Source organism: Parasteatoda tepidariorum, chromosome X1 (assembly GCF_043381705.1).
Source record: "Parasteatoda tepidariorum isolate YZ-2023 chromosome X1, CAS_Ptep_4.0, whole genome shotgun sequence".
NCBI classification, from domain to species: Eukaryota; Metazoa; Arthropoda; class Arachnida; order Araneae; family Theridiidae; genus Parasteatoda; species Parasteatoda tepidariorum.
The window spans coordinates 10,039,411-10,052,133 of NC_092214.1; the positions used below are offsets into that span (position 1 = coordinate 10,039,411).

Consider the following 12,723-nt stretch of genomic DNA (forward strand, 5'->3'; position numbering starts at 1 on the left):
TAAAAAATGTATATCATATTTATTATAATCTATGGTGCGCTCTTTTTCCAATGTCAATGCTACTGAAAGTAAGGGGTGACTTAAAATCGAAGGCAGAAAAATTTGTTGGATAGTGGAAATTGAGTTTTCAGATTTATTTTTGGAGCATGATACAAATGGTTTGAGCAATTACGTGTTGATGTATATATTTAAAAGTTTATAATACTGTTAAAATTAATTAAATATTTACTTCTTATAAATTTTTATTTTCAGTTTTTTTTTTTAATTTTGTAAGTATTGGACGTTGGTAAATCTTTACACACTATTTTTTTTCTTCACAAAAATATGTTGAGAATTTGAGGTGCGACTTAAAATTAATGGCAGCTTATATTAGAATAACTGTGGTATATAGAAATACTGCTTTGCATTATATATCTGTGCCTTGAAAAAAGAAGTCACGGGAATACACTATTGCCAAATTTGTTTTTTTTTTTTTGTGCTTGAAAGTTCTTATTTTTCCTTAAAAGTGGCTAAAGAAAATTTTAGTAATGTTTTTCTCAAGTGTGACCTGTATAATGATGCAGCATATTGTTTTTTATAACTTCACCCTTCTATAAAGGTTACTGAAAGTATCCAATTATATCTCTGTATTTCTTTCTCTCTGATCTTAATTTTTTAATTTTTTTTTCTGACTGCTTTCCTTTAATGTAGATAAATTTTCCTCCAATTTAGTAATTTTAAAATTTGTAAGAGTTTTTTCTGTACTTAATAATTTTTAGCAATGATTGAAAGAGTGTTGTTGTAGGGCCTTTTAGCTGATGATATACCGTTTGAGAGCTTCCCTGCTTGTCTTTCTTTGCCTGCAGAATCAGGACCATATCCAGTTAATTTATTAGGAACTCCTCTGAATTCTGGAGAACTTCAAATATTAGGTTTGTTGTATAGTTTTTTATTCACATCCATATATACTATATTTTTGTAGTGTTTTTGTAGCCCGCAAGACGAATACAAATGCTAAAATTTAGAATTTAGTTTTGGTCAAGTTGGTTAAGAAAGCTGTAAAATAGTCTAAAACAACTGTTCTCTACCTTTCTAGATGTACAAACACCAATTTTGTGAGAAGAAAAGAAAAAAAAACACGAACTTTGAGACTCTCAAACTGATAAATATACAAGGAAAAATATGACAACATAGGCAGATACCTATTCCTATTATATACGTTATAGGTGTGAAAAATATTTATATTGTGAATATTTAATATGGTAAATTGCAATTGGCACAAAAACATATATAACATACACATTCATGATAGATTCAATAGCGATAGAAGGATCGACTCGAATGCGACTGGCTGGAATTGCGTTATCGAGCATTTTCTTTCTTCCTATGAGAAAACATTTGCTCTGCAGATGCTCAAGACAACATCAATCGTGTGAATTCCCTTCCACAAACATTACTTCCCCCCCCCCTTTATTTAGTCACGCTTCTGTTTTATTTCTTTTATTATTCGAAAAAATGTATTCCTTGTTTCTAAATTTAGCTCACCCTGTCTAGGTTAACTTTCATTAACGAATTTTTCTACTTTCATATTTTTTAATGTTACTTCCCTGTTTGACTTTCATTTCAAATATAATATTTAAATTTTCCCTGCTTTCATTCGCTTCATCTGTTCACCACCCACTTAGCAAAATGCCAGATGTGATATCTCACCAACATTAGCTTGCTTTTACTTTTGTTTTGGCAGTTAGCTAAAAATAATTTAAAAACAGAATCCAAAATACTCAATATATATTATTGTTGTTTACATTTTATTGTAAACGGGGGCACAATGAAAATTATGATTAAAAGCTGGGCCGTGAATACTGAAAGATTAAGAAACGCTGGCGTAGGGCATGCGTTGTCCAGTTATTTAATTGTCACACCTCATATATCTGATGTGCAGATATGTCTGTAATTAATGAAATAATAAATTTCTAACTTCCACATGGCCTATGGGTTGCCACATGGAATTTATTTCTTTTATACTTAAATGTGCTATGTTTCCCATACTGGTCTAGATAATATTTTTTTCCCCTCCATAAACTAAGGATGAGATTATTCACAATTTGGCAAATTTTTTTTCACTCTTTGACTGAAATTCAGCTTTTTCATCAAAAATTCAGAAATTTTACTAAAGGATTTTGTTTCGTATATATTACCATTTTCAAATCAAATCTTAAATTTCTAGCAATCCCTTAGCTGAAGTCAATATTGATTAATTAATTATGATATTACTCACGATTGATTACTTTAATAATTTATATATACTTGCAACAGCCAGTTGATGGCCAAAGGGGGCCTTAGAAAGTAAGTTTCCTCAATTTGAGACTAATGACATTATGGTGACTATGTAGTCACCATTGCACATCGGCTGCCTTTCATCTAGTCCTTCACGATGATAGCTTGTTTAATGTCTAACTACTACCAAATTTTCATAGATTCAGAAAATATATATTTCTTTGAGCTAGCTAGTAAAAAAATATTTTAATAAATTAGGATTAAAATAATTGTGTTTGCTATATATTTATTTATCTACTATATATAAATAAATGTATCATCAAATATTTAAAAAGTATAATCGACTAATGGTCATGTTCTAAAGTTCTGATAAAAATTATATTAAGTTTTCTTTGTGTTAAGTACTTTCTATTTTCTTTCCCGACTTTTAGGAAAAAAATTTTTTTTTAGAAAAATTTTGACTTGTAATTATCAGTGGTAATCGAGCTGTTCAAAGAAGCCTCACTCACCCCTATTTTATCCAACTATTAAAAATATAAATAACTCTAATGATTAAATTTGATATTCATAAAGAAAAGAATTATCTCATATTTTGATTGAATTTTAATATAGGTTGTGTAAAAATAAGGATGGTTGAGTGAAAAACAATGCTAATGTATTATTTCTATTCATATAAATAAACTAAAATGTAAATAATCATACTATCCATATTTTGTTTTGGTATTTAGCTTCTCTACTTTGTTTCTACAGTATTGTCATTTTTCGTTATTTATTTTTTCAGTGCCAAATATTATAAATATTAATACATTATTTTATTGAAAACTTTAGCATATTCCTGCTTATTTTTTTAGATTATATTTTTTTAGACAGTGAAATATGCTTTCGAAGTATCAATAATTACAGCTTATACTAAAGAGCAGTTTATTTCTGTTTATGAGTCTTATATTTATTTATTCATTAGTTTTTGGTTGTTAATTATTTTGATGAAATAATTCATTAAAAAAAGACGGATTTCATTTTTCAGGCTATACAACTCATGTATTAGGTGTAAAAAACAATTGTCGGCTGAAAGATATTTCTTCCATAAAGCAGCCATATTTTTCTGTTGATGTTATACCCAAGCTTCCACAAGTACAAGTGTCAACATCATTACCAAAAGCTTCCATGTTTTCATCGCTTGGAGATACTAGCTTTGTTGTTATTAGTGCAACAACAACATTGTACTCTGGTGTGAGGTAAATATGTATTCTTATGTCAAGCGATAGTAGGAAATTACTTCTTAATTCAAAAAGCTCTGCCTACTTTTTAAATGATAAATCAATTTTAAAGAAGTGGTGTGTAGTGCACAGGAACAGCTTTTGATCTAATGATCAGATTTTTATGCAGTATGACTCAAACTTGATGATTCAATAGCTAGCTAAAATTTGCCTATTAATTGCCAAATTAATTGTTATTTCAAGTTACATAATCAGACACAAAAACTAAACTTTCTCTGAATAAACATATCCTTTTCTAATGGATTTGAATTCTTGACACTCATAGTATGGGGTGTAGTGGCAATCTGAAAACTATGGTCTAAAAAATTCAGGAGAGCAGACGCATGTTTGGAGCTTTTTGTGTTAATTTTATTCTTATCATTTTGATCTTTTATAATGATAAATGAGAAAGTAGCACTTATTTCCACATTAAAAACTTACTTATATTTGAGTGAAATTTAAGGAAGGAGCATCTATCTACCATTGATCAATAGATTTTCAAATGTTCCAATCTATAATTTCTGAATCAATTGATTCTGATTTGTCAAATTCTGAATTAGTGTGCTTTTACTATAAAATTTAAATACTTAACCTTTTCTGCTATGTTAATATTCAAATGAGGAGAAAATAGCTCATGCTTATGGACAATTGTGTTAAAATACAATTTTATTTTTTTAGCCAAGAATGTACTGTTACTGTTTCCAACACTGGAAAGGTTCCAATAGAATGGCTAGAAATTAGTATGCATTCAAAATTAAAAAAAGGTAAGAAAGATCTGAGGATAATTAAATCTTTTTTGATACATTAAATCTTTTTTGACCTGGAAGAAGTAATACCTGTTTTACAATGCATCATAAAATTAAAAATTTAAATAGTAGTATTTTTTTTTTGTTAAATAGTAGCCTTTTAATGTTGTTGTCAAAGGGTTATGTGAGAATTTCCATTTTCTTTTCTCTCTCTCTTTTTTTAAAATTTTCACAAGCTAGACTGCTTTGTATGTAAATAACAATTATGTTACAAAATTTTACATTAAATTTCAAAATTTTTAATGCTCTCAGACTGAATATCATGTTTTTATAGATACTTTAAATAAAAAAAAGCAAACTATCAATTAACAGAGCTTGAAACTTACTGTTTTACAGATTTTAGATTATTTAAATGTTTGTCATTTCAGTGTTTATTTTTACCAATTTCATTGTGTAATATACTTATTTGCATAGAAATATGGAATTTCATTTATAATTCCATATTATGTTGTCTCTAGGTTTTAACATTAACAGAGTTTTTGCTCGGAAACAATGGCAGTCAAATTTAAATTTTCAGTTGATAGTAAAGGATTAGTTACATTTACACAGCAAGAAAGTTAATTGTTTACACTAAAATTATGTTACTTTAGAAAAAAAGCATTTGTGAGCTTAATCAGATTAAAAATTAAAAATTAGTATCAAACAATTGACTTAAAATACATTAAGCTTTCATGGATTTCTTATATCCTATGCAAAGTATAAAATAATTAAGAACTAAACAGTAACAGTTTAAAATAATGACATAACATAGTTCCAAATAATTAGAATTATTTTTTTATATTACAGTACGATATCGCAAATCCGTTCCTGCTAGTATTGACGCTGTTGTTGATCTTCGAATGGACTGAGAAGGAACTGTAGAATTTTTTGACTTTTTAAAATGGGAGATAGCATTTCTTCTGTAGCCATTGTGCTACGATTTTTCTACTCTCAAATATACATCATTTGCTGACAAATCAGAAAATTTGAAAATTCATATATTTGCCACATTCTTATTAAGGCATTGTTGTCATTGGCATATAATAATGTTAATTATGAACAAGGTTTCACTTTAAATGAAAAGAAACATTTTAGAATCTTAAAGTAATATGTACATTGCATTAGATATATAAGTCAGAAATAAGTAAGTATGGTGGGATTAAAAATGTTAACTTAAAGGAAAACCTCATAAAAGTCCTGGCAACAATAAGATTTCACTAGTGCAGCGTAAGTTATAAAAGTGAAATAAAAAGTTGTTACCCGGAGCAATCTTGTTTCTCCAAAAGCTGAAGTGGAACAAATGAAAAAAAAAATACTGGAAACAACACAAATAATATTAAAAATGGAGATTGCTCAGTATTTTGTTCCATAAGCTAAAACTGAAGCATAAATTGATAGTAGATGTTGAATGTTGTACTATGCTATTAAAATAATCAAAAGATGTATGAAATTATGTTAGCTTTAAACAAACACAAAATAACTGAAGATGAAATATGTTTGTAATAAAAAAAATTGTGGAATGTAATTATAAATAAAAATTTTGATAATCGTGTATGATTTGCTCCTTTTTGTAGTGTTACTGTTTCTAAATTAAACGAAAATTGATCTAAGTAAAACTTTTGTTTGTTTAACAGTATTTTAAAATGGAGAATATTTATATTCTCCATAATCTAATCTAGAAATATATCTATTTTACATTAGAAACAACGTATATGAGTATGTGATTGTTCTTTCTGTTAGCATCTTTATCATTTGGTTTTTCTAAATTTGTAATTATACCTGTTTTAAGATCTCTTTTTATTATCAAATTGTTTATTAAAAGTTATAATTTCTAGCTGATCAAAATTTAAAAATACTTTCCTGCAATTTATTCTGTTTTAGCTGCAAATCTAAAAATTTACTAATTTCAAAATGAAGTTTACCACTTTCCATTCTTAAATACTGACTTATTTTGAATTAAATGTACACTTTAAGTTTAGTTTTACAATCTGAAATGTTATTTCTTCTTATTCTGCAGAAACTGAACATTCTTTTTTTACTTGGAGCAAAGAAAACATTGACTCACAGTTGCCAATTCCTGTTGGAAGTGCTGCTAGTTTCACTCTCTATATAAATGCCATTGGTGATTTCATTTGTCCTATTAATTCAAAAGAAGGTACTATATTATTTGTATTGTATTTCTTTCTTTCTTTATTTTTGATATCTAATAGTTTCATTTTATTTTTAGAGCAATCTCATTGTACCAAAATTTCAGGGTTCCCATCTTTACGAAACTTTCCGGAACACGTTCTTACGAAGGTGAACAGATAAGTTGACTTTTTTTTTGCTACAATTTTAAAGACTTATATTACTCTAATACAGTCCTGAGAAAAAATGTAGACTCACTTTGTATTAACTCTGTACAAAACAGATTGCCATCTCATGCAAAATTTTATATGTCAAAGCTGCTAGCATATTAAAGTTTCATTTTCAAAGCACTTTGAAATGGTACTATTTATATTTATATATAATGGTAGGTGGGAAAAGTTTAAAGATTTGTTTCTTTTAGATTAACAAAAATTTTAAATGTTTTTAATTTTGACTCTAATAAGCAAATTTTTAGGTCAGTATGCCAATTATTCTGACTAAATTTAATCAAATTATTTATGTAAAAGGAGTTGTAATTTAATCATTAGATTTGAAGAAATCAAATACAGTTGAGCCTTGATCCATTACTCTTGCCCTTTTAGTTTTTCCATTTGTATCACTTTATTTTATTGGCCCTGCCACATCCTGTGTCCATCATTTATAAATTCTACCGACATTTGAAAAAATTTTTGAGATTAATTTAATTTTTACAAGAAAAATAGTAACTCCGGATGCTAATGATGAAGAAGAAAATGAGGATTCGTTACATTCTGAATAAAATGTCTAAAATATCTCACTTGCTGTTAATGCATCAAATGATGAAAACATTAAAACTTGTGATGTTAAAGGTTCAAGAAATGGTTGTAAAGCCTTAAGAAGTGCATAGTAATACTGATGAAAACTGCTAAATGGAGCCAAAACTATTACCAACATTTGCAGAAGGCTTGAAAGCTTTTAAAACCTCTTTAGTCATACAAACTTACAGAAAATGACCATCAATATGCTACAACCGTTGGAAATGTGTAATTTGCACTAAGGCAAAAAGAATGTTTTCAAACTGAAATTTACAAATATTTTAAATGAATGTGTTAATTCAGCTTTCTTTTACATTATAAATGATTTTGCATAAAGTATTTGCATAATTTTTGTTATTAAAATTCTTTACACTTTATTGTAAATACAATGATTTTCACTTATTTCATTTCAAGTCATTATTTGAATTTTTATTGTTAATTCACTTTTGTTTCTCTCTCTCTCTCTCTCTCTCTCTCTCTGTATATATATATATACATATATATATATATATATACACTATNTATATATATATATAAAAGCCTTAGTGATGAAATTTTATAATGTGGTACCAGTAAAATTATGATATGGTAATTCAGTTGCCTTAGAGTGAAGTAAGAAGAGTTGCCAGTAGTGAATATAAACATTTTCCCAGGAATATTTTTTGAATTGAGTTTTGTGTGAATGAGCACTTGTTTTTATAGACCATCTTCTTGGTGCTACCAATCAAAGAAACTTTTTTATGATTTGAGCACATAATTGGCTAAGGAATGCTTTTAAAATGCAATGAAAAAAGAACTTTTAAAGTTTACATAACCAAACTGTATCACCATAAAACAGTTACCTTTTGTAATATAAAATGAATTTGTGAAATATTAAGTTCATTGCAGAGCCAAAGTTTCTAAAATTCTCAGTAAATATGACTTTTATCAAAAATTAAAAATTTTTTTGAACCTAGCTATATAATTTCTAATACACACAATCTCTTATTTTAAATGTCAGTAATATCTGAGTGCAATTTTGACATTATGAATTAATAACAAGAAAGTCAAATTTCCAAAAAAATACATTGCAAGTTTAACTATTTCCCTAATAAAGCTTAAATAAATGAAATTTTTAAAAGTTTATAAAAAGATTTTTTTCTTTTGCTAAAGATTTATTAAGATATTTTGAAATCTCATATAAAATACAGAGTAATCACATGGAGTAAGACAAATGTTCACACCTACTTTAAATTTGTTTATATATAGATTATCAATTAATACAGACTGATCTCCTAATCCGACGTTATCCCTAAACCTAGTCCAGCTGGGCCAAGATTAGATCACAAGAGAAAAAGTTTTTGTCTTCTCCATAATGGAGGGAAATGAATGAGGGGAAAAAAAAGCAAGTGAGATTTAGAACCGGAAATCTCTACTCAGAATAATGTTGAATATCAATAACATAAAATAAAAAGAGAAGTTATTAGAATTATGTTTTCTTTTGTGCCTATATAAAATTTCTTTGAATTTTAACTCATTACTACATCATTGCTATCTTGCAGAAAAATAAAACACAGGGTTACCATAGGCTACTAAAATGCAACTATTTGCTACTATTTTCGGCCTAAGGCGATTATGGCAACTTTTTTTGTCTGAAAAGGCTAAAAAAGCAACTATTTTCAGGAATAGGCGACTATTAGGAGACTTTTTTTACTCTTGGTGAAGTTTTTTCGCGAAAATGAACATTACTTTTCAGAACATTAATAAAAGAAAGCAAACTTTAAAGGCAAAAAAAGCAACTATTTTCAGGAATAGGCGACTATTAAGAGATTTTTTTTACTCTTGGCGAAGTTTTTTCGCAAAAATGAACGTTACTTTTCAGAACGTTAATAAAAGAAAGCAAACTTTTATACAAACTTTTTTATGTCCAAAGAGCCAAAAATTTAAATTTCCATTGGATTTAATAAAGTACTTGTTATATGTTCTTTCTGAGGGGCAGTTTTGTTATTTTTAATTGTTTTTTCCTATTATTAACATTCATATTTTATTGTAATTCGACTTTTCTTTAGGTACCTATTTTCTAATATGTATACCTTTTTTGTACAAAACTTTTAATTGGAGCATAGTTAGGACTGGACGATAAATCGATGTATCGCGAAATATCAATAGTGACTGATGTAGTGACTTTCGTTTTAGGCGATGCATCAGAAATCTGATTTAAGCCACCGGAATTAGATTACAATCGCGCTTTAACGATTTAATATGCAAGGATCCTTGACTAGGCTAACGCTGTTACCGCACTAACGAAGACGATTTTGATTTTGTCTTGCTGCAGAGATGTACATAGCGTTTTGCTATTAAGATGATGTTAGTTTTGTGATGTTGAATGACGAAAAGCGAATTGAATCAGAACTCCCGGTTTCGTGCGAGGGTCAGCATTGTAATATAGAACGCAATGCATAGTTTATGTCCATTTTTGTGTTTGGGATTTTGCGTTTTTTGAAGATTATTTTCAATGGGACTTATTTTGCGATCGTTGTGCATTTTATTTCGTCGGAAATAATTGTCGGGTTTCTTGTAAATTACTTTCAGTGAGACTTTTGCAGCGATCGTTTTGTTCTGCATTATTTCTTTCCATTTTTTTCTGTCTGGGTTTAACGATTCTTGTCTATTTTTAGTAGACCTACTGTTACTTTGCGATTGCTGCACAATCGCTGTTATCTTAAATTTTCGTTCTGAACTCAATAGATCAAATCATTGATTTTTTTCAATTATTGTTTTTTATTTTAGGCAATACAATTTAATAGGGGTATTTTGTATTCAACTTTGTTATAAAAAAGTTAGTTTTTTTTAAATTTATTAAATGTAGTTAAGTATAATAATTTGATTGTTTTTCAACCAATAAATGCTCAGTCGTTTTTAATTATAAAAAAATTAAAACAAAGCTTACTTTTATTTAATTTGCTTTTATTTTTGAGAAAATGAAAACAAAGTTTAAAAAAATTTGGCTATTAGTTAAAACAATTTTTTTTTTAATTAAAAAAAAAGTTTTGTAATGTTTTGACGTTTTTAATAATTTAACATTAGTACTTAAAGTATTTTTTTAAAATTTTTATTAAAATTCTTTCAATACTTGTTTGTTTCTTAATTTGTTTGATAGTCAGTATCATTTTTAAACAAATAAATCTTTAGTCGATTTTATTTTCAAAAATGAAAATAATAATTAATAAGTAAAAATATTTTTGCATTTATTATGTACAGAATTTGACCATTAGTTAATACTACTTTTTATTATTTTAAATAAATAAATAAAAAAGGGTCTATTGATGTTTCAATAGCATGTTTTTTTTTTCAACAAATAACAAACCAAAATTTTTTTTTTCTAAAGTGAACATTTCTTTGGTTTGTTTTCCACTTTCGTTTCTTTTTCTTCTTTTAATTTTTAATGCATGTATGTAAAATAATTTGTTACAGTATTATTATTTTTAAACCAATAAATCTTAAATCATTTTTAATTTAAGAAAAATAAAATAAAGCTTGGGTTTGCTTTTACTTTGACTTCTTTATTAATTTAATTGAAAAAATTAAGCTATGATATTGATGTCATAGTAAAGTATGTTTAGAATTAATATTTTCTTTTCTACTAGATTTATTCCTTTTTATTTATTTTTGATTGATTTAAAGATTTCCCATAGGTAATTTTTGAACATATGCTGAATTACGATACATCACTATATCGTGATGTCTAACTGACGATGTATCACGATTTAAAGTTTCTGACATCACCCAGTCCTAATAATAGTGTTTGACAATCAAGCTATAATTTTAGTTATTTGCCTACTATTTTTGATAAATTTTTGTTCCTGTTCAGGCAACTATTTTCATAGTTTTAGGCAACTATTTTCATGCTTGAGGCTACTAAAAGCAACTATTTTTGTTCATTTTTTACTGTGGCAACCCTGAAAACAAGAACAGGAATAATGAATAGGGGTTACTTTTCTGTTTATATCCTAATCTGGTCAGACAATTAAAGCGTTGGAAAGATTTTTTTCAAAAAGAAAACACAAAAATAGTACCATTTTGAAAACAAAAAATATAATAGAATTTTTATTAAGTTAAATAAATTTTTCTTTAATACTTCATAAGAGACGATAGAGAGTTTTCCTAAGATAAATAGTTAAATGCAGGTACCTGGAAATATTTGGTAGTGAGGAAACCTTGCAAAAAAATCTACAACTTACCTTAACTTTGGTTATTTTTCTTGAACCGCTTACTTGCCAATGTTTAAATAATGAAACATTAATTTTGAGTTTAAATTTAGTGAACAATTGAAGTCAGAATAATATTTTTATGTATGTATAAAATTTGCATTAAAAAGTATTTTTTTCTTTTAGTTTGATGCCATTTTCCATAATTATTTAATTTTTTATGAATTTTAGAAATTTTATATAATTTGTTAATTTTTCTTCCATTTGTAATATAATTTTCCAAAAATCCAATTATTTTTAAGACAGCAGCAATATTTGCAATCTCTTAGAAAGCTAATATAACCATCTGTTGGGTATTAAATTGAAAATTTACAGTGGCATTCAAAAGTCTTCAACCAGTGTTATCTATCTATCATATAAATAGATTTAAAGTCATTTTGAAAAGTGTTTTATATTATGTGCTTTCTCTAATTGTGTGTAATATTCCTGGTTATTTATTTATTTTTATTGTTCTTTCTACTTCATTTAAAAAATTTTAATATTTGATAGGTAATTGAAGCTGTTCTGCAAATTCAGTACTCTGGTGGTCCTGGCATGGAAGCTGGCTATTGTAGGAGATGTGCAATAGCTTTAACTGTTGAAGTTCTTTCTTCAATTTTAATAACAAAATGGGATGTTATTCCATCAGAAATGTAAGTTACGATGTATATATATTTTCCTGGTTATGAAAATGAATTACAGCAATTTACGTTTCTGTATTTGTGAACTATTTCTAACAGAATATTTTCATTAAACTGAGTGTACTCTGAGGCATCTGTGTGATATATTTGTCAAACTCCTGTCAAATTTGATATAGAAAATAGGAATTAAATGGGAAGAAGATAATGGGAAAAAACAATTTAGTTTAAAAACTTACCTATAAGGTGAAAAATGGTGCTAGTAGCTAATTAGGAAATAGGAAAATTGAGGATTTTACATCACAGTGATACCATAAATTCAGGCTTTAAAAGGATCAACTTAAAGTCCATGATATATGTTGTTGAAGTTCTAACATAAATTTAGAAAGATATAAATTTCCTGAATAACAATCGTGGCACTCCTTAAAAGTGAACAAGTATAAAGAATTTTTCATAATTGCTATTTTATCATTAACTACTGCTTATACAAAATTATCAACAACAATCATCAACAGCTATTCATACAGAATTGCAGGAAATAGAACTACAATGGAGAACCAATTATATAGAATGCTAGGGACCATCACTATCTCGGATGTCTGTATTTTCCGGTTTTCTGGATGGTTAAAAAATGATTACAT

General features: G+C 27.3%; 1 protein-coding gene across 2 annotated transcripts in view; it reads left to right on the plus strand.

The window, feature by feature from the left end:
* The window catches only part of LOC107455834 (trafficking protein particle complex subunit brun), a 75,223-nt gene that overhangs the window by 50,095 nt on the left and 12,405 nt on the right, over positions 1 to 12,723 (plus strand). For both annotated transcript variants that reach the window (XM_016073546.3, XM_071187804.1), the window contains exons 15-20: positions 785 to 911; positions 3,281 to 3,491; positions 4,191 to 4,276; positions 6,315 to 6,452; positions 6,525 to 6,595; positions 11,955 to 12,097. In XM_016073546.3, the coding sequence (XP_015929032.1) occupies positions 785 to 911; positions 3,281 to 3,491; positions 4,191 to 4,276; positions 6,315 to 6,452; positions 6,525 to 6,595; positions 11,955 to 12,097 (776 nt within the window). The remainder of the gene's footprint in view (positions 1 to 784; positions 912 to 3,280; positions 3,492 to 4,190; positions 4,277 to 6,314; positions 6,453 to 6,524; positions 6,596 to 11,954; positions 12,098 to 12,723) is intronic.